This window comes from Chionomys nivalis, chromosome 13 (genome assembly GCF_950005125.1).
Source record: "Chionomys nivalis chromosome 13, mChiNiv1.1, whole genome shotgun sequence".
Taxonomy (NCBI): Eukaryota; Metazoa; Chordata; class Mammalia; order Rodentia; family Cricetidae; genus Chionomys; species Chionomys nivalis.
The window spans coordinates 65,831,913-65,850,029 of record NC_080098.1 but is presented as its reverse complement, the minus strand read 5'-3'; the positions used below and the strand labels follow the sequence as shown (position 1 = coordinate 65,850,029).

The window sequence follows — 18,117 nt, the reverse complement described above, 5'->3', positions numbered from 1 at the left end:
CTCCCATGTAAAAGGCGGGTGTGACAGGCATTGTAATCCCAGGGCTAGGGAAGCAGAGAAAAATAGACAGATCTCTGGAGCTCCCTAGCCAGCCAGGCAAGCCAAGTCAGGAAGCTCCAGGGTTAATGAGACACTGTGTCTTCCATGGCCACAGGAGAACTGCTGAGGTGCACGGGTGTCAGGGTCATGCAGGACCAGGAGGGACACCCGCGGAGCTTGCTTTCGCTCTGTTCTGCATCCCATCCTTGCTGCTATCTAGGTTTGGAGGGCATCATGTGTAAGTGGCCTTCTAGGCCTCCTCCTCTTCAGATAAGCTGTTTCAGCTTGCATCAGGAGCCAATCTGGGAACCATGACCCAACCTCGGAGGAGAAGGAGGGGTAATGGGGGTCATTGAACCCGCAGGTGAGACTATAGACACTCCTTTTTGTCATTTGTATGCAATTGTGTCCTAGCTACATGGTGTGGGATCTCAGGCAGGGGCTGGAGCATATAGGTTGGGGAAGACTAGAGACTAGATATTCTAACTATATAGTCGTGGGTGAAGCCATTGTCTTTGCTGGGTACTGATCTTCTAGTGCAGTCATCCATGCTCCTGTCCATAAAACCCTCACCCATTTCTGTAACTAAGCCTAATGAACTCATTGGTCCTCTACGGTGAATTTTGGTGAACTCAAAATTCTTTGGGCCCTCATGAAGAAGAGGAAAATGTTGTTTATGTTTCCCCTTTAGGAGGAATTTCCACAATGTCTGCTCATTGTTGAGAATGATCATCAACTAGATAAGGGAATGTTTAGTTATTTAATGTATTAGTGAAACCAAAGACAAAGACAGGCCATATAAGATTTGTGGTCATGACACAGCAACCAAGTTAGTGGTTTCCAGTCAAGGGCACCTATGCCCCAGAGAAGACCTGGTGATGCCTGAAGGTGGCTTTTGGTTTGCATGATTGGGAAATGAACTGCTCTAGGCACCCAGTGTGTGGGCGACAGGATGCTGCTAAATCAGCTCAGGTGGAAGAGAAGCCCCTACTACCATTAAGCACACATACCAAAGACTCGTCCAGCCCCTCCATCAAGACTGTGCGGGCTGAGCAGCTCTGAGATGAAACTGTAAAATGCTCTGGAGAAATTAATGGGTGTTATAGTTTGCTAATGCAGCTGCCTTCATATGTAAATAGAGGGCAGGAAGGCCCTCATGACCACATGTGGAAGAGAAACTGCTCATTCTCCAAAAGCCCCAGGCAGATGATAGACAGCTGGGGCCATCCACGGCTGTGTTTGTGAACCTCTGGCCCAGACCAAGGAGATCAAAAAAGCAGCATGGAAGTCAGTGGGGCATTTGAAAGGGGCTTGTCCAACATGAAGCCATGTGGGAGAATTAGGGAAACATGGGCACTTTGGAAATACTGGCGAGTAGGAAGAATGCACTGGCAGGACATCCCCTGCGGGCAGGCCCCTGAGGAATTAGGGAGCAGCAGGCATGGTGTCCTAGGAGTATCATGAAGAGCAGGGCTGAGGAGAAGAGGCAGGGCATCTGATGAGACGGCATTTCCTGCTTGAAGCATGGAGCATGTGACAGAAGGTTCCTTCCCACAAGAAGCTGTGAGCTCATGCAGGACAGGAGTGAGCTGCATCAACACAAGCACAGGGCTGAGCCTCTGGCCAGCTGATGTGTTGGGCTTCAGGGTCCTCTGGACTCAGACAACTTGGACTTTAAACATTTTCATTTAGGAAACTAGCAGTAAAATCTCCAAAATGAAAGAGGGGCACATTCACACTAAGCACATGTTTTGTGGCCATCTGGTAAACCTTGATCAAGCTGGCTAAACTGCCCAGACCTTTGAAGCTTACATTTTTGCATAAAGGAAGGGTGGAAGCTGTATTTAAGAGAAATACACTTAGATGAATTTCAATGAGAATGTGTTGGCAGGGAGCAATGGCAGGCAAAGACAGACACCTAAAAATCAGATCATCAGAACATCTGAGGGGATGGCAGGAACTTAGACCACAAGCCTGGAAAGGAGAAAAGTCACTAGGGAAAATGCTGTAACCCAGACATTATGCGTCTGGCATGTGAGGCATAGAAGCCATGTGTGGAACACAGCTGGGTGGACTGGAGTCGGGTCGAGGAGGGCCTTGTAGGTGGGGGAAGGTTTAGGATGTGCTGTGGTTATAGCCATCTTGAGTGCACTGTGTTTACCAAGAAGGAAATGGACTAAGAATGAGGCTCAATGGGGAGAACCAGGTAAGACTCAGAGGTGGCGGACACCCCAGGCAGTGATGGGAGTGGGTGAGGAGCACAAGTGGCTCGAGATTCTCTTTGTGAAATCTGCTGCTAGATGAACCCTAGAAACTGGCTCAGTGAACCTCCCTTTAGATCCTTCACCTCTTGGCCACATCAGTGAAGATTAGGACAACTCTGCCCCAGTGTGTGCCCCTTCTTGGAGAGCAAAGTCTTTCATGACTCTGGGCATAAGCTATAGAGGAAGGGAGAGAAGGAAGGCTCCTGAAGGCCTTTAGCGCTGTCTTGACTGGCTGTTGCAGTGGCTGTCACTTTCATTAGAGTGGGGAGAAATATGATGGGCCCTCAAAATACAGGGTCAGGGTGAGTGGATCTGGGAGGGTCAAGCTATTTCGTGGGTATCCAAAAAGAGCTTGGGTCAACTAACACACAGTTAGGGACTCACTAGTAAGGCTGGATGTCCATTAATCATCAAGTATTAATGTATTTATTTTTATAACCCTCCACCAAACACCAAGAGCTGCCCCAGGCCTGGGGATAGGGCAGTCCCTTTCAAGCCCCTCCCAACCAGCCCTGCTAATGTGTTAAAGGGATCTTACCCTGTGATGATGGACCATAGAGACAATTGAAATGGAGGAGGGGAGACAAACAGCCAAGGAAATCCCAAAATATTACTTCATGTTAAAAACCATCTCCTCAGTCTGGGTGCCAGCTCAGTCAGTAAGGTGCTTGCCTTGCAAGCACAGGCTTAAGCTGAATGGTCAGAACCCCTGCAGAACAGCCATGCTTGATGGCACAGAGACAGAGACAGGAGGATTCTGGGGCTTGCTGGCCACCCAGTCTAGCCTGTCTGACAAGTTCCAGGTTCAGCGAGAGGCCTGTTTTGAAAAGAATGAGGTGATGAATGATTCAAAAACAACCCCAATGTTGACCTCTGGCCTACTTATTACACATGTGCACAAGCATCCACATGAACATGCATGTGTACACACATGTTCCTTTAGTTCTAAAGCCTTCTGTATAACTTACCTCCTAAAGTCCCCAAGAGAGTGAGAGATTTGCTGTGTTCTGACAGGCTCCCCTACACCTCACTGCTGTAGAGCAACCTAGACAGGAGTGTACAGAAGTAAGTACAGGCTAACTCTGGGCAGAGGTGAACTAAGGAGGAACGAGGGGGTGGTTTGTCAGGACTGGGGTCTTTAATCTTTCTCAAGTTTATGCTTTTATATAGCGGCCTCACACACTCGTTAATGTCAAACTAAGAAAATGTAGTGTTGAACTGAGAAAGAACACGAGAGTTCTCAATACTGTTGAGGGTGTTGAAATGATCTCGAATTGTGGACTCTCCCTGCAGTCAGAGGACGAGAGTCCAGACAGGACATGAAAGCCACAGTAGTCGGTGTGATGAGTTCAGTGGCACCTGGAAGAGCACATGTGTCAGGTAATGGTGACTCTTCAAGGCGCGGGGATTATGAAGGTGCCACAGCTGTGGCCAAGACTAAGTAAAAAGCTCAGTCTCTTCGTTTTTGTTTGAGGTCCTTTGGGAATTTGCTTGGTTGATATCTGTCTTAGTTGGGTTCCTATTGCTGTGAAAAGACACCATGACCACGACCACTCAAATAAAGGAGAACATTCAATTGGGCCTGGCTTACTGTTTCAGAGGTTCAGTCCGTTATCGTCCTGGCAGGAAGAATGGCAGCAGAAAGGCAGACGCGGTGCTGGAGAGGGAGCTGAGGGTTCTACATCAGGATCAGCAGGCAGCAGGAGGTGAACTGGCTTGAGGTTCTGAGACCTCAAAGCCCAGCCCGCAGTGACACACTTCCTCCAACAAAGCCACAGCTAATCCAACAATCCACAGCTAAGCCACACCTCCTAATAATGCTGCTCCCTATGGGTCTATGGGGTCCACTTTTATTCAAACCACCACAGTACCCCAGTCTCATTTCTGTTGCCATAAAATAATATTTTGACAGAAAAAAGTTTAGGGAGAAAGGGCTTATATGGCTTATAATTCCAGGTTGCTGCTCACCATCATGGGGAAGTCGAGGCAGGAACTTAAAGCTTCACACCCAATTAAGAGCAGAGAGAGAATGAGCGGACCCATGCTTGCTCACCAGCTACTTGCTGCTTACGTTCAGTTAGCTTTCTTCACACAGACAGTTCAGGGCCCAGGACTGAAGTGCTGCTACCCACATTTGGAATGAGTCTTTCTACTTTAAGTAACAAGCAGTACCACCCCCCCATACTTGCCCAAAGGCCCAGCCTGTTCTAGACACTTCCTCAACCGAAACTCTTTCCAGGTTGTGTCAAGGTCACAGTTAAAACTAACTAGCACAGTTGCTTTGTTCTGTCTTTTTATTGTGATCTGTTACATTTACTTATACATTTTATTTATTAGTGAGTCTCACTCTGTAGTGCAAACTAGGCTGAAAATCATTATGTAGTCCAGGCTGTCTTCCAACTTGCAGCTACCTCTTCCGAACACTGGAATGGCAGGCAGCGTATACCACATGCCACACAAAAAGTTGAATTTGTGAGTCTGGCATGGTAGGCACAAGTTAATGCTTGCAGAGTCGAGACTCGTGTCCAGCCATGAGACTTGCATGGTAGCCTGGTTAAGAGGAGGATGGAGACCGGAATGAGGTCCCGAGTGGGCATGAGGAGTGTCAGCCTTGGAGAGATATACATGTGGGGGCAGGTGACACTATCCATGCTCCAGGTTAGAGCCCAGGCCAGGCCGGGAGCAGCTGCTGTCATTTCAGCATGGCGCTTCCTCCCTCTAGCCGACACATGCATTACTTGCGGTGTCAGAAGTCAGGTCAAAATGAAGACGACTTCTTGGCAAGGAGAGTGCCAATACCAACCTTTTTCCTTCCCACTGAAAACAAAAGGGGCTGCCTACTAGGGAAGGAGGCTGCATTGCCATGTGGAGTGGTGATTCCCTGAGGCTGTGGATCATGGTGGGGACAGGGGTGGGGACAGGGAGAGGCTAGTCAAAGCGGATGGAGTAACAGTGAGCTCCCAGAATTATGTCAGCAGTCCTTGCTAATTCTGTCCCACGTACCACTGTCCACACTCAGGGTGTGTGTGGCCTTGAACACTGTGTCAAAAGACTACTATACACTTCTCTTTTCTGTCTGTCTTATTTTGGATTTGTGTTGCTGTGTAGAGACACCATGTCCATGGCAACTCTTATAAAGAAAACATTTAATTAGAGTGGCTCACTTACAGTTTCAGAGGTTCAGTCCATTATTATTATGGCGGGGAGCATGATGGTATTTAGGCAGACATGGCGCTGGAGCTGAGTCCTACATTCTGCAGGCAACGGGAAGTCTACTGACTGTCACACTGAGTGAAGTGTGAGGAAAAACCTCAAAGCCTGCCACCGCAGTGACACCCTTCCTCCAACAAGGCCGCACCTACTCCAACAAGGCTTCTCCTCCAAATAGTGCCACTCCCCTTGGGGACCATTTTCTTTCAAACCATCACATTGTATCTTTTTAGAATTCTTTTTTTTTTCCACTAGAAAAATATCATGGTGAATTGGGTCACCTTTGTCAAAGGTCATGGATTTGGTTAACTAACCACAGCGCATTCTGGGAAACTGGAAATTAGGTAACAGAACCCCCGCGCCGAATAGGGCAGTGTGCTCATTCTAAACTAGAAAGGCTTATGTCCCTGTGGAGTAGGTTCTGGTGGGCTTAGCCAGTGCCCCTTACTGTTTGGGTTCCTCACTGTGGCTAACCCATCTCTGTTATCCCCAGGTACTTCCCTCCATACCTCCTGGAATTCTGAAGGGGTGCAGACATGGCAGGCAATGCGGCAGACAGCGCTAACCACCTGCCCTACTTTTTTGGCAACATCACCCGGGAAGAAGCTGAGGACTACCTGGTCCAGGGAGGCATGACCGATGGGCTCTACCTGCTGCGCCAAAGTCGCAATTACTTGGGTGGTTTCGCCTTGTCGGTAGCACACAACAGGAAGGCACACCACTACACCATCGAGAGGGAACTTAATGGCACCTATGCCATCTCCGGCGGCAGGACCCATGCCAGCCCTGCGGACCTCTGCCACTACCACTCCCAGGAACCTGATGGCCTCATCTGCCTCCTCAAAAAGCCCTTCAACCGGCCACCGGGGGTACAACCCAAGACCGGACCCTTTGAGGACCTGAAGGAGAACCTCATCCGGGAATATGTGAAGCAGACATGGAACCTTCAGGTGAGTCTGGCTGGTGGCCACTGCTCCCTGAGACCGTGGAGCCCTGCCCCAGAATCACCCAGAATCCTTTGCGTCCTTTACCTGGAAACTGAGGCAGTAAGGGTGCTTGAGTGGATTTTCCAGCTTCTGCTATGTTCCAGATGTCTGCATGGCCATGCCCCTCTCTGCCATTGTTCCCACTCCATCTGTACATGTGGTCAGAGCCTCATCTTCACATTCCCTCTGCACTCTGTCCTCCTCCTTTCTCCACATGTGAGGAGGCTCAGTTTTCATTCCGTCCTGTTTGTTCATTCGCTCTTGTTTTCTTTTTAACTTGCCAGTAACCAAACTCTGGCTAATCATTACCAAGAAGGTAATTTTTTTTTCTCGCTGGGAAAGATAAGGAAATCAGTCCCCTCAGCTCTTAAGGCGACTCTTTTTATTTTCACCTTGTTTCCATGTCCTTCAGGCTGCTCACCTGTGATTCCTCTGATGACATTTCCTGCAGGTGTGGGGGGGACAGGATGGGAGTGAGGAAAAAGCTGAACCCTGACAGACAGAAAGCCACAGATGCCTTCCTCACATGAATCTTCTTAAAAAAATTTTTCTTTGGTTCCATTTATTTTAGCACACATGCGCATGTGCATGCATGCGTGTGTACATATGTGTACGTGTGTGTGTGTGTGTACAGGGGAGGAGGGTACAGGTGCTATGACACGCATGTGGAGGTTAGACAACTTGCAGGGGTCAGCCTCTCTTTCCACCAGGTGAGTCCCAGGAACCAAACTCAGACAGTCAGTCTCAGCAACAAGTGTCTTCACCTGCTGAGCTACCGCACTTTCCCCAACCTCACACACATCTCAAGGCTTCTTGCCTATTAGGAAATGACAATGTTTTCACCCAGAACCTAGTTGGAATATATATCTGTCTTTGGAGGATTCATTCTTTGACTCCAGGAGTATATGACCTACATATGCAATTTTTTTCTGGCTTTTCAAGGACCCATCTCTTCATTCCAAAACATATCCCTTTATTTATACACTTGAAGACATGCAAGTAATATTACAAGGTCCTACTGGTTCCCTTATTTTAGGCAGCGCACAAGAGAAGGATGAGTGAGGGATGGTCCTGATTTGCTACTCAGAACCTAGGACACAGTTCTATCTTCTCTGTGCCCGGATGGCTCACTCTCCCTCCGTTCACTGCAGGGCCAGGCTCTGGAACAAGCCATCATCAGCCAGAAGCCCCAGCTGGAGAAGCTGATCGCCACCACTGCCCATGAGAAGATGCCCTGGTTCCATGGCAACATCTCCAGAGATGAGTCAGAGCAGACAGTCCTCATAGGATCAAAGATCAACGGAAAATTCCTGTGAGTATCCTTCCTACCTCCTACCGCCAGGGCTGCTCGCCTAGTGGTAACAGCTTCCCCATGAGTGGCTGAACACCGTTTTCTTTAAGCACAACGTCACACATGAGGGTTGAGTTTGTTATCCAACATGGTTGAACCAGAAGTGTTTTGGATTGGGGATGTTTTGAACACAGGATATATTTGCACATCATGTAAAGAGATGTCATGAGATCTTACCCAAACCTGCACTAGAAAGTCATTGACCTTTAGAAACACTTTATGCTTATGAAATGTCTTGTGTGTGTGTAGCTTTACCTGCTCATGCATGTAAGTGTGTAATGCAAGTGTGTATGCATGCATGTGGAGGTCAGAGGTGGACATTGGTATCATCAGTTTCTTTCCACCTTATTTATCTTAATATCTCATTATTATTATTATTGTTGTTGTTGTTGTGTGTGTATGTTGGTGGGGGGGAATACATGTGCCATAGTGCGTGTGTGGAGGTCAAAGGACAACGTCCATGGAGCCGATTCTTCCTTTACACCTTTACATGGGTTCCAAGTATTGAACTCAGGCCTTCGGGATTGGGGACAACCATATTTACCCAATGAATTTGTTTTCCGGCCCTCCCTTCCCGACTCATATTTTGAGAAACAGTCCCTCACTGAACTTGGAGCTTGCTGCTTTGTCGATGTTGACTGGCCAGCAGCCCCCAGGACTCCTCCTGTCTGTCCCTCTCCAGGACTGAAATTAAAGGCACCCACTGCCACACCCAGATTTTTACATGGGTTCTTAGGATCAGCTGGGGACCCCATGCTTGTGTGATAAGCACCTTACCCACTGAGCCATCGTCCCAGGCCCCTAGCACCAAGGTAATTTTTCCCATGATCTTTTTAGTGCTGTCAGAATAGGGTTGCTCAACCCGGATTCTGCTTCCAATGGCAGGCAGGATGCACACCATGTGGTGACAGAACAAAAGTCAGGCAGCACAGTTTGCTCACGGAGATCTGCCCTGGATCTTGGACTTCTGTTTGTGCTTGGAACTGTGTGCTAAAGCAGACAGAAGAGCAAACCCCTGGGAGCAGCTCATACCAAATGTGGGTGTGGTTGTCTGAGCAGAAATGGGTCTGTGGGCTTCAGCCTGGCCAGCTCAGTAGTGTGAAGACTTGGATCCTGGATTCCTGGCCTAGGCATCTGCAGTGTGTCTCTGTGAGTCAAAATTCAGAAGGTCCTGGGGCAGCGGTCCAGCTGGGCAGGGTCTGTGGTCCAGAGAGGAAAGGTGCCGTCTTTGTGTGGGTATGCCTTTTCTTCTAAAGATGCACCTGCCAAGGTGATACTGTGGCAATGCCAGTGTTTGGTGTCATTCAGTGTCCCCACACAGAGGCTTTTGGGGTTCTAAAAAACCACCCCTATTCCTTCCTGAATCAATGATGTCACATTATGGTCAGGTACATTGATCAGCCCCAGGCTGTCTTCCTAGAAACGCAGGTGTTTTCTCTGTATTTGCATCTAGCTAAAGAATTTTCCTCTTCTGATGTTAAAAAAAAAATTTTTTTAGCGGCTGAAGAGATGGCTCAATGACTTAGATCACTGACTACTCTTCCAAAACACCTGGGTTCAATTCCCAGCACCCAGGTGGGGGCTCACAACTGTCTGTAACTCCCGTCCCAGGGGATTCACCACCTTCTTCTGGCCTCTGCAGGAACTAGGCATGCGTGTGGTGCACAGACATACATGCTGGCAACATTCATAGGCATAAAAAATAGTAAAATGAAAGTTGTTTTTTAGATGATCTTAACCATGTCTTAAAGAAATAAATCAATAGGCAAGATCAACAGACCCTGGTGGCGGGAATGTGATGCTCTGTGGGACAGAAGCCGCATCACAGCGAGGCTGGAGGAGGAGGAAGACAGGTTCCCCTTGTGTAGATTAACAGCACAGCACTTCCCTGAGATCTGGCTGCGTCGCATCTTTGAGCAATAGTTTCTGGCACAAATACCCTAGGGTAGCAGGCAGCATTGTGCCATGTTGAGCACCCAGAAGACATGCTGACCCCCAGAAAGCTGTTGCCCTCTTGCTGCCTAGAGCTATTGTTCTCAAGCTCTTTGGGGAAGTACTGGGGCCACAAATTGCCCCATGTTCTGCACTCCTGTGTTTCCCCCAGGGACATATATAAGCCCACGCAGAAGGCAGAAGGTCCTCCAGCAGTCTGTCAGTCATTTGCACAGACATCCCATGCCTCTTTATGCCGCATTCCACTCCAACACTGGGCTTGTAGTTTATGCAGGGCACTCTCAAAGCTTGTGTGTGTCCTTATCAACTACTATCAGAGCTCAAAAGATGCAGAGGCCTCACAGGCCAGGGCCCTACCTGGGTGGCTGTGTTTCCACAGCATGCTCAAATCCCTTCAGGAGTGGGTCTTTTGTCTATCCTAAATGTCCCCTGTAGACACAAACCTTTCAGACACTGCCCTCCCTACCTTGCGTTGCCAAAGAGCCAGCCCTACTCTTTCCCAGACTACCACTGCTCCACCTGCAGGGTTTGCCCATGGATGGATACGTGGAACTTCAGCTAAGGCCTCACGTCAGGTAGGGTGATAGTCATGCATGGAGAAGTGGGACCCTTCTTCAGACCCCACCTTCAGGTCAGTTATAGGATCCAAGTCTAAGGGACTATCTTCTCTAAGATGAATTCTCTAGGTCTGGTCTTAGTAATCGAAACTCTGTCTCTCTGTCTCTGTCTCTCTCTCTCCCTTCCTCCCTCTGGCTCTCCAAGGTCACAGACCGGCTTTGAATTTACTGTGTATCCAGGCTGTTCTTGAGCATATGGTCCCCTGCCTAACCCCACTAAGAGTTCCCAGTGTGCACCATTATACCTAGTTTCTACAGGACTGAGGACTGAACCCAGTGCTTCATGAATGCCAAGCAAATACTCTGCCCACTTACCCACATCCCTAGCTCTGCATCACTGCATTGAGAAATAAATAAAGGTGCATGTGAGCTCACAACCCAGTGTGTGTGGTCAGCATGGGACCAAGTTTCCTCTCTGTGACTCTGTGTGGTTTCTCCACCCTTAGCATCAGGCCATTCTCCTCATGAGGGAATCTAGGGGATCTTCAAACAGAGGAAATAGAAGGCAGCATTCTTGCGACTTGGTGACTGTCTCGTGCTTCCTACGGAACCTCATGAGCTCAGCTATTTCTGGCATGGGTCTTTTGCTCTCTTCTTTTGTCTGGTGTGTGAACAGGGCATGTAGCCTGTGGGACACCGTCCACTGGGACTCCTGGGCCCCAGTGAACCCAGGTTGCCCCAACCTTGCTCCATCTTCCTTCTTCCACACAAGTATTCACATGTTATGGGAAACAGAGTCAAAGGCTCCCGAGAACTCTTGCAAACCAGCCCTGACTCCCAATCTGTAGCAGGCATCTGTCCTGTTTCCCCAGTGGCAGTGAGTCAAAGTTTAAGGAGATCTTGAACTTGATTGAATAACCCAAAGCTAACCCACTTACAGTTCACTTGTAAAATGTCCCTTACTTTTAATGAACATCCAGGGCGTAGAATTTGTAAAGTCAAAACTGGATTACACTTACAGAAGGGGCATGTCACCAAGGAGTTCCTGCACTGCCTGGAACAGCCAAGGGTCTAAGGCAGCTGTTGGCTTCCTCCTTCTCTCTTTCCTTTTCAGGCAGATTTTCTTTTTGTTCATGTTTTCCTAAAGAATGTGTCTTCTGTCACTTGCTAATCCCTCTGTGTACCCATCCCTCCTAGATGAACATAGGTGGAGTCTTCATACACAAGGAACAGAGCTCCGGGCCCTGTCATGGCCACTGGACTGCAGAAGTCAGTTCTGCAAGGGTCTACCCTCATACACACAATGTTTGAGCAAGGGGGAGGTGGGGCTGAGTCATGAAGACCCTGTAGTCTGTCACCTGTAGCCTCGGGTTTTGTTTCCAGACAGTTGCGGAATCTCTGCACACAAAGGCAGAATGAGAATTCTCCATGGACCATGAGTCACCTCTAAACATACCTAATACAATGCCAGTGCCACACAAATGGTTGTCATACCGTTTGTTAAAAGGATAGTGGATCAAGAGAGACAGGACTTAAGAGCACTGGCAGAGGACCAGGGTTTGGTTTCCAACACCCAATTTGGGCAGCTCACCACTGCCTTTAACTCCAGTTACAGAGGATCTGACATTGTCTTCTGGCTTCTATGGGCAACTGCTGCCTACATCACACACATAAAATTTAGAACAAAGTAAGTCTTTAGAATGAGAGAACACTGACAAGAAAAAAATCTGCACGTGTTCAGTCCAGGCATGAATTTTCTCTGCAAATATTTCAGTCTGTAGTGGTGGCTCCACGGACATGGAGCCCACATATACAGAGCACTGACTTTTACTGAGGGATGTGTGAGGGCATAGAACATGCCGGGCTGGGTCGTGGTTCTGTTTCATGCCCACCTCACTGTGTTGAAGGGATTAGAGGCTATGCGCAAGGAGCCACCTGCCCAGGGAACAGCGTGTGTAGGTGTCTGGAGTTGGGAACAGGTCAGCTGGCCAGCCCTACCGTAGCCAGTGCAGCATGAGAAGCATGAGATAGAGGAAGAGTGTGGTGAAGGCTCACAGTCCTCCTGTGTGGGGAGGGCCAGGCCTGCCTGATATTCAGTGGGGCCTGTCTGTCTGTAGTGTCCTGAACAGGTTATGGTGAGCAGGGCAAACCATTGCTCTGAGTTCCTAGCTGCCAACCCAGGTACTGAATTGTTGGTATCACGGCTGCAGGATCCTGCCCTCTTATGCATGAGTACAGATGCTGCATTTAATGCTTGCTGGAGGGCAAGGTAGCCTGTGTGTGGCTGTGCTGTGAGGACCCCAGAGCACAAGACAGCATGCACAATTCGCTCTGGGTGCCAGCTTCTACCCTGCTCGTAGAAAGACCGACCCCAAGTCTTCCTCGTTCCTCCATCCCTTTGTGCAGTACTCGGTGGTGGGGTCTCTGTCATTTCTGTTCACAAATGCTTGCTGTGTGGAAACTTAGTGCACAGAGAATGGTTTGTCTCCACTGCCCTCCCTTGCTCTCGGTGCCCGCTGAAACAAGGTGAAGGCCCAGGCAGCCCACAGTAATTGGTGGAAGCAGAAGATTGCAGCCTTGATCTCATTCAGATCTGTTTATGAGCCAGTGTAGCAAGGGAGCAAGTCCTCTGTCTTAGGACACTGTGCATTGCTAATGCTCTGCCACCTTCTCTCAGGTGTGAGCATAGGATACAAAAGCCTTCCCCTCCTCCTCTTTCCTTCCTCACCCTGTTAGCTTCCCACCCTAATCTCACAGCTACCTGCAGAGAATGACTAGGAAGACCCAAACAACAAGAGTAGACCACCAAAGCTCTCTGCACACCGAAGAAAGCACATAGCCCCTGCCCCCACACACCCTGTGCTCCCAGCCATCTGGGCTGGGCTGGAGCTCGAGGATAGCCACGCTGCCCTAGGAGCTGAGTCCACCCTGGTGTATGCCACTGTGACAGGCCAGACTCTTCACACCATCCTTCATCCCCACGGTCCTCCCCCTCAAAGAATCCATGAGTGGAAAAAGCTCCAGGCCTTCAGCCAGAATCTGCAGGAGCTCTTGACAAAACTTCACAACATACAGGAGTCCCCAGGGCAGCTGTGGAGACAGCAGGCTACCATTATAATCCCAACAGCCATAAATATCATATTTGTGGACTCATCCATCCAGGAAGTCACTAAACTGCTGTTTGAGCCATAGTTCCTATTTTCTGACTTGGGACATACATTGTGCAAACCAAAAAAAAGGGGGGGAGCACAGAAACAGTTACTCATTCAATAAGAGAGTCATGTGTCTGACTGGACGACTGGATGAGCGGCAAGCAGCACGGTGGGAACTGGGTTTCGGTGACCACAGACACAGGCCTTCCCTCCCACCTCACCATCTTATTCATGTCCACATGCTACAGAGCCTGGGACATGAAAACATGCCGCTCCCTGCCATGGTCTCTCACCAATATGTGTCTATGTATACACATATTTATGAGCATGTATCTACATACATATGTGTTGAGGTCAGCGGTCAGCATTCAATGTCTCTCCATTGCTTTCCACCTTGTGTTTGGAGGTAGGGTCTCTCATTGAATCTGGTGCTCACTGATTCTGCTAGGTCAGCTGACCAGCAAGTCCATGGCATCCCCCTGTTTCTGTCTCCCCTGTACTTGCTGGGATTGCAAGTACACACCATTACACCTAGGGATTGAACTCACGTCTTCACGCTTGTATATATCACACTTTATGGGAACCGTCTCCCTAGCTTATTGTCTTCTAGGATTTAATGACACTCTTTCTGCCCCCACATTCTGGTTGCTGTGTCTGTCTATGCATCTACTCCTCCTCATTCCCGCTCATTCTTGGTGCCTTGGGAGCAAGGACTGGGCTCTTGTCTTCAACAGCTACAATCTTAGCGTGTACAACAATACCTCAGTGGGAGGAACTCTGAGGCAAGGGACTTTCAAACGGCTCTGAGAGAGGAAGAGGTGGTTAGCTGAGGAGGGGAGCATCCTAGCAGAAGGAGTATCTGTGCGAGCTCTAGGGACCTACATGTTGCATGTGACTAGCCGTGGGAAAAGAGGTGGCCAGACCAGAGAAGAAGCTTCTGTGAAATGGCTGACCATATGACATTTTCAGAGAGCAAAAGGACTGCTACTTGAAGAGGAGGGGAGGAGGGGAGGAAGGACAGGGGGGAGGAGAGACAATGGGAGGAGAGGCTGGGAAAGGAGAGGTGGGGGAGGCAGGGAGCAGGGAGGAAGGAAGTTACACAGCCTGGCTGGTTATCCTGTGGAGCAATGGTGGAACTTAGCAGCTACCTCTATCTCCATCCGGGGTTGAGGTCCTGCTGAGTGGAGCGGACAACAGAGTGATGAATTAGGAGTCCAAGGAGGTGGCAGAAGTGGGGTGACCTGGGAAGGCCTGAATTTCAGCCAGAGAGGTGGGAAGCTCGGCAGGCAGATGCCGGAGAGAGTGCCCTCTGAGGACAGGCAATTGCAGTCACAGCCATCACAGCAAATAGGTGGACACAGCATTCTGGTGATGCCCAGGCTTCCCTCACTCGGGGAGAGGACTTGGAGAAGACTGAGGGAGGTCCCAGGAGAGCAGAGCACCATGGGTAGAAGAGATGCCCCCAGGTGATGGCAGATTGGCTGGGTGGAAGAACAGGTGGTCCCACCATTGTCTTGTGATTGCTTGCTGGAGGGGACACTTTGAGGGACCCCTGAGAAGGGGAGTTGGAGACCAGGTCTGAGATGGACCCATCCAGATGTCTTCAGGGGGTGCGAAGGATGCCGGCAATGATATTTGAGTGATGGAGTGGGTATTGAGGTGGGGAGTTTGAGAAAGTTCATCAGAGAAAGGCACCCGTGTGGTCACTGGATAAGGAAGATGGGAGCTACATCCTGTGGGCTTAGCTGGCCTGAGAGCTCCAGACCATCCCTGTCACTTGCTGTTGGGATGGCCCTTGGCACTTGGCTTCAATCTTTATCAGTGTGTGTGATTGGAAAGGACTCCCACGTGTTCCCTTGCCATAATAGCTCATTAGTGCCTGAGTTGAAATAAGCCCCAAGAAGCCCTTGTTCCCTGTATTCGGAGCAGAGTGCACACACAATTCAAGTGAGTGTCTAAATATGTTTCTCTGTATATGAATGTGTGCACAGGTGTGTGTCACTGAAAGTTTGGCAGGTATGTATGGAGGGTCCCCAGCCCCTGAGCTGTTAATTACAACTTAGCAGTCCATATTTCCAAGTTCCCAAAAGCACTGTTGATGGCTGTGGTGGTTGTGGTGGTCAGACAGCCTTGCCTGAGTCTGAAGAGATGCCTGATGCCTAGGCAGGCTACATCACGAGATCTCTATAAGTCTGTTACATAATCAGGGAGAGATTCCTACAGCATGTCCAAGTGCTCCGGTATTTGACTGGGAGAGAGAATGAACCTTCAGTCTGCATGATGCTTCTACATGAGACTGTCTAAGGGACCTGCAAAAACACCTGCTAGAGGGGCTAAGGACCAGTAGTAGAACATTTGCCCAGTGTTTATAGGGCCCTGAGATCAATCCCCATCCCAGCTACTAGAAAGAAAAGTGAACCACCGCGTTTGGAAGGCAAACTTAACTATGTATTGAAGAGGAGATTAGGCACTGCAGAGATGGCTCAGTGGTCATGGGCTCTTGCTGCTCTTCCAGAGGACTGGGATTTGGTTCTTAGTACCCACAGCAGGCGGCTCACAACCTCCTGTAACTTCAGCTCTGGGGCATCTGCTGCCCTCTTCTGGCTTCTGAGGCCACTTTTATACATGTGGCATTCACCACACAGACACACATACACATAAGTGACAATAATAAAAAGAAATCCTTTAAAAAAAATTGTAAGTTGGAGAAAATTGAAGAGAGTCAATGTTACATCTGTTCTGAGGGAAACTTGAGAGACCAGTAAGCAACGTAGGTACCTAGGCACCGAACCAGACTCTCCTGCTACCATGAGCTCCGTGCTGCAGACAGCCCTCTTGAGGCTTAATTTAATCTCTGAGCTTTGTTTTACCTAGCAATAAGATAACAGGAATACTGTAGATCCTTTTATCTGTGGTTTAACTTTCCAGGTTCCAGTTGCCTGCCATAAGCTAAGTCTGCAATTGCTAGGTGGAAATTTCCAAAAACAACTCACAAGTTTTAGATGCATTCACACTGAGTAGCTTGATGGCCTCCTGTGTTATCCTGCCCCATCCCATGTGGCACCAGGTGGAAATCCTCTATCCTGGGATGAGAATTATCCTTTGTCCTGTGTGTCCACCCTATATATACCACCCACCCACCAGCAACACCACAGCCATCCTGATTATTGGTTCCTGCCCTGCTTGTGTGTTACTGTTACAGCCATTATTTTACTTAGTAATGGCCCAAGAGGAAGAGTAATGATGCCCAAGAGAAGCTGTGCTTGATATGGTACTTAGTTTGCTACATGGTAGTGTCAGTCATCTGCAGGGAGGCTTGGTGAGTACTCCCTGTAGGTGGAGGAGATGTGGTTAGTGCTCCCTGTAGATGGAGGAGGCATGGTGAGTGCTCCCTGTAGATGGAGGCAGCATGGTGAGTGCTCCCTGTAGATGGAGGAGGCGTGGTGAGTGCTCCCTGTAGGTGGAGGAGGCGTGGTGAGTGCTCCCTGTAGATGGAGGAGGCGTGGCGAGTGTTCCCTGAAGATGGAGGAGGCGTGGTGAGTGCTCCCTGTAGATGGAGGAGGCATAGTGAGTGCTCCCTGTAGGTGGAGGAGGCGTGGTGAGTTTTCCCTATAGATGGAGGAGGCATGGTGAGTGTTCCCTGTAGATGGAGGAGGCATGGTGAGTGTTCCCTGTAGATGGAGGAGGCATAGTGAGTGCTCCCTGTAGGTGGAGGCGGCATGGTGAGTGCTCCCTGTAGGTGGAGGAGGTGTGGTGAGTGTTCCCTATAGATGGAGGAGGTGTGGTGAGTGTTCCCTGTAGATGGAGGAGGCATGGTGAGTGTTCCCTGTAGATGGAGGAGGCGTGGTGAGTGCTCCCTGTAGGTAGAGGAGGCGTGGTGAGTGTTCCTCATAGATGACGTCTGCAGTCCTGTTCCACCCTGAGCTGTGATATGAACTGGGTCGTGTTCAGAGATGAGCTGGTGGTTGTGTGGTACCTATGCTTCCTACACCCATTGATCTCTCCATCAGCAATGCCTGCTTTCCCTTTGCCACCCCTCTCCTCTCACAGACTAGTTTTTCTATCAGAGGAAGCATGCCGGGCCTCCTGATGGTATCCTCTCCAGCCCGCTTTATGTCCACTGCCTCCCCTTCTGTGCCACATTGGTTCCCGGAATAGCTAGTTTATTATAGTCCATACTTAGTGGTTTTAATATCAAGCAGGTCTGGGTATATAATGTCCTATTTTTCTTTTTGTTGCTCTTATTCAAAGCCTCTTTTATTATAACTCATGCTTATTTCCTTTTGGGGTGATCTTTTTGAGCTCATGATTGGTTGATACTCATCTGTGGGGAGGCTGAGTGTCCTGCACTGGGAATGCTTTTCTCCGGGCTTCGAGATGTTGTTGCTGGCCTGTAAGTCAGCTCCAGCCCATTGCAGTGCTGTGCTGGTAGTAGTGTTTGTCTTTACCCAATTTGTGTGTGTATGTGTGTGTGTGTGTGTGTGTGTGTGCATGCATGCACTTATGTGTAGGTGTACATGTGAGTGTATGCATACAGGGGCCAGAGATCAACCTTATGTGGCTCTCAGGGGCCATCCACTAGGACCTTGAGGTCATCAATTAGAC

At 49.2% G+C, this 18,117-nt stretch overlaps 1 protein-coding gene across 3 annotated transcripts in view; it reads left to right on the top strand.

Annotated features, from left to right (window-relative positions):
• Positions 1-18,117, top strand: part of Syk (spleen associated tyrosine kinase) — a 68,836-nt gene that overhangs the window by 17,710 nt on the left and 33,009 nt on the right. For all 3 annotated transcript variants that reach the window (XM_057787955.1, XM_057787953.1, XM_057787954.1), the window contains exons 2-3: positions 6,007-6,463; positions 7,651-7,811. In XM_057787955.1, the coding sequence (XP_057643938.1) occupies positions 6,050-6,463; positions 7,651-7,811 (575 nt within the window). In that variant the 5' untranslated portion in view covers positions 6,007-6,049. The remainder of the gene's footprint in view (positions 1-6,006; positions 6,464-7,650; positions 7,812-18,117) is intronic.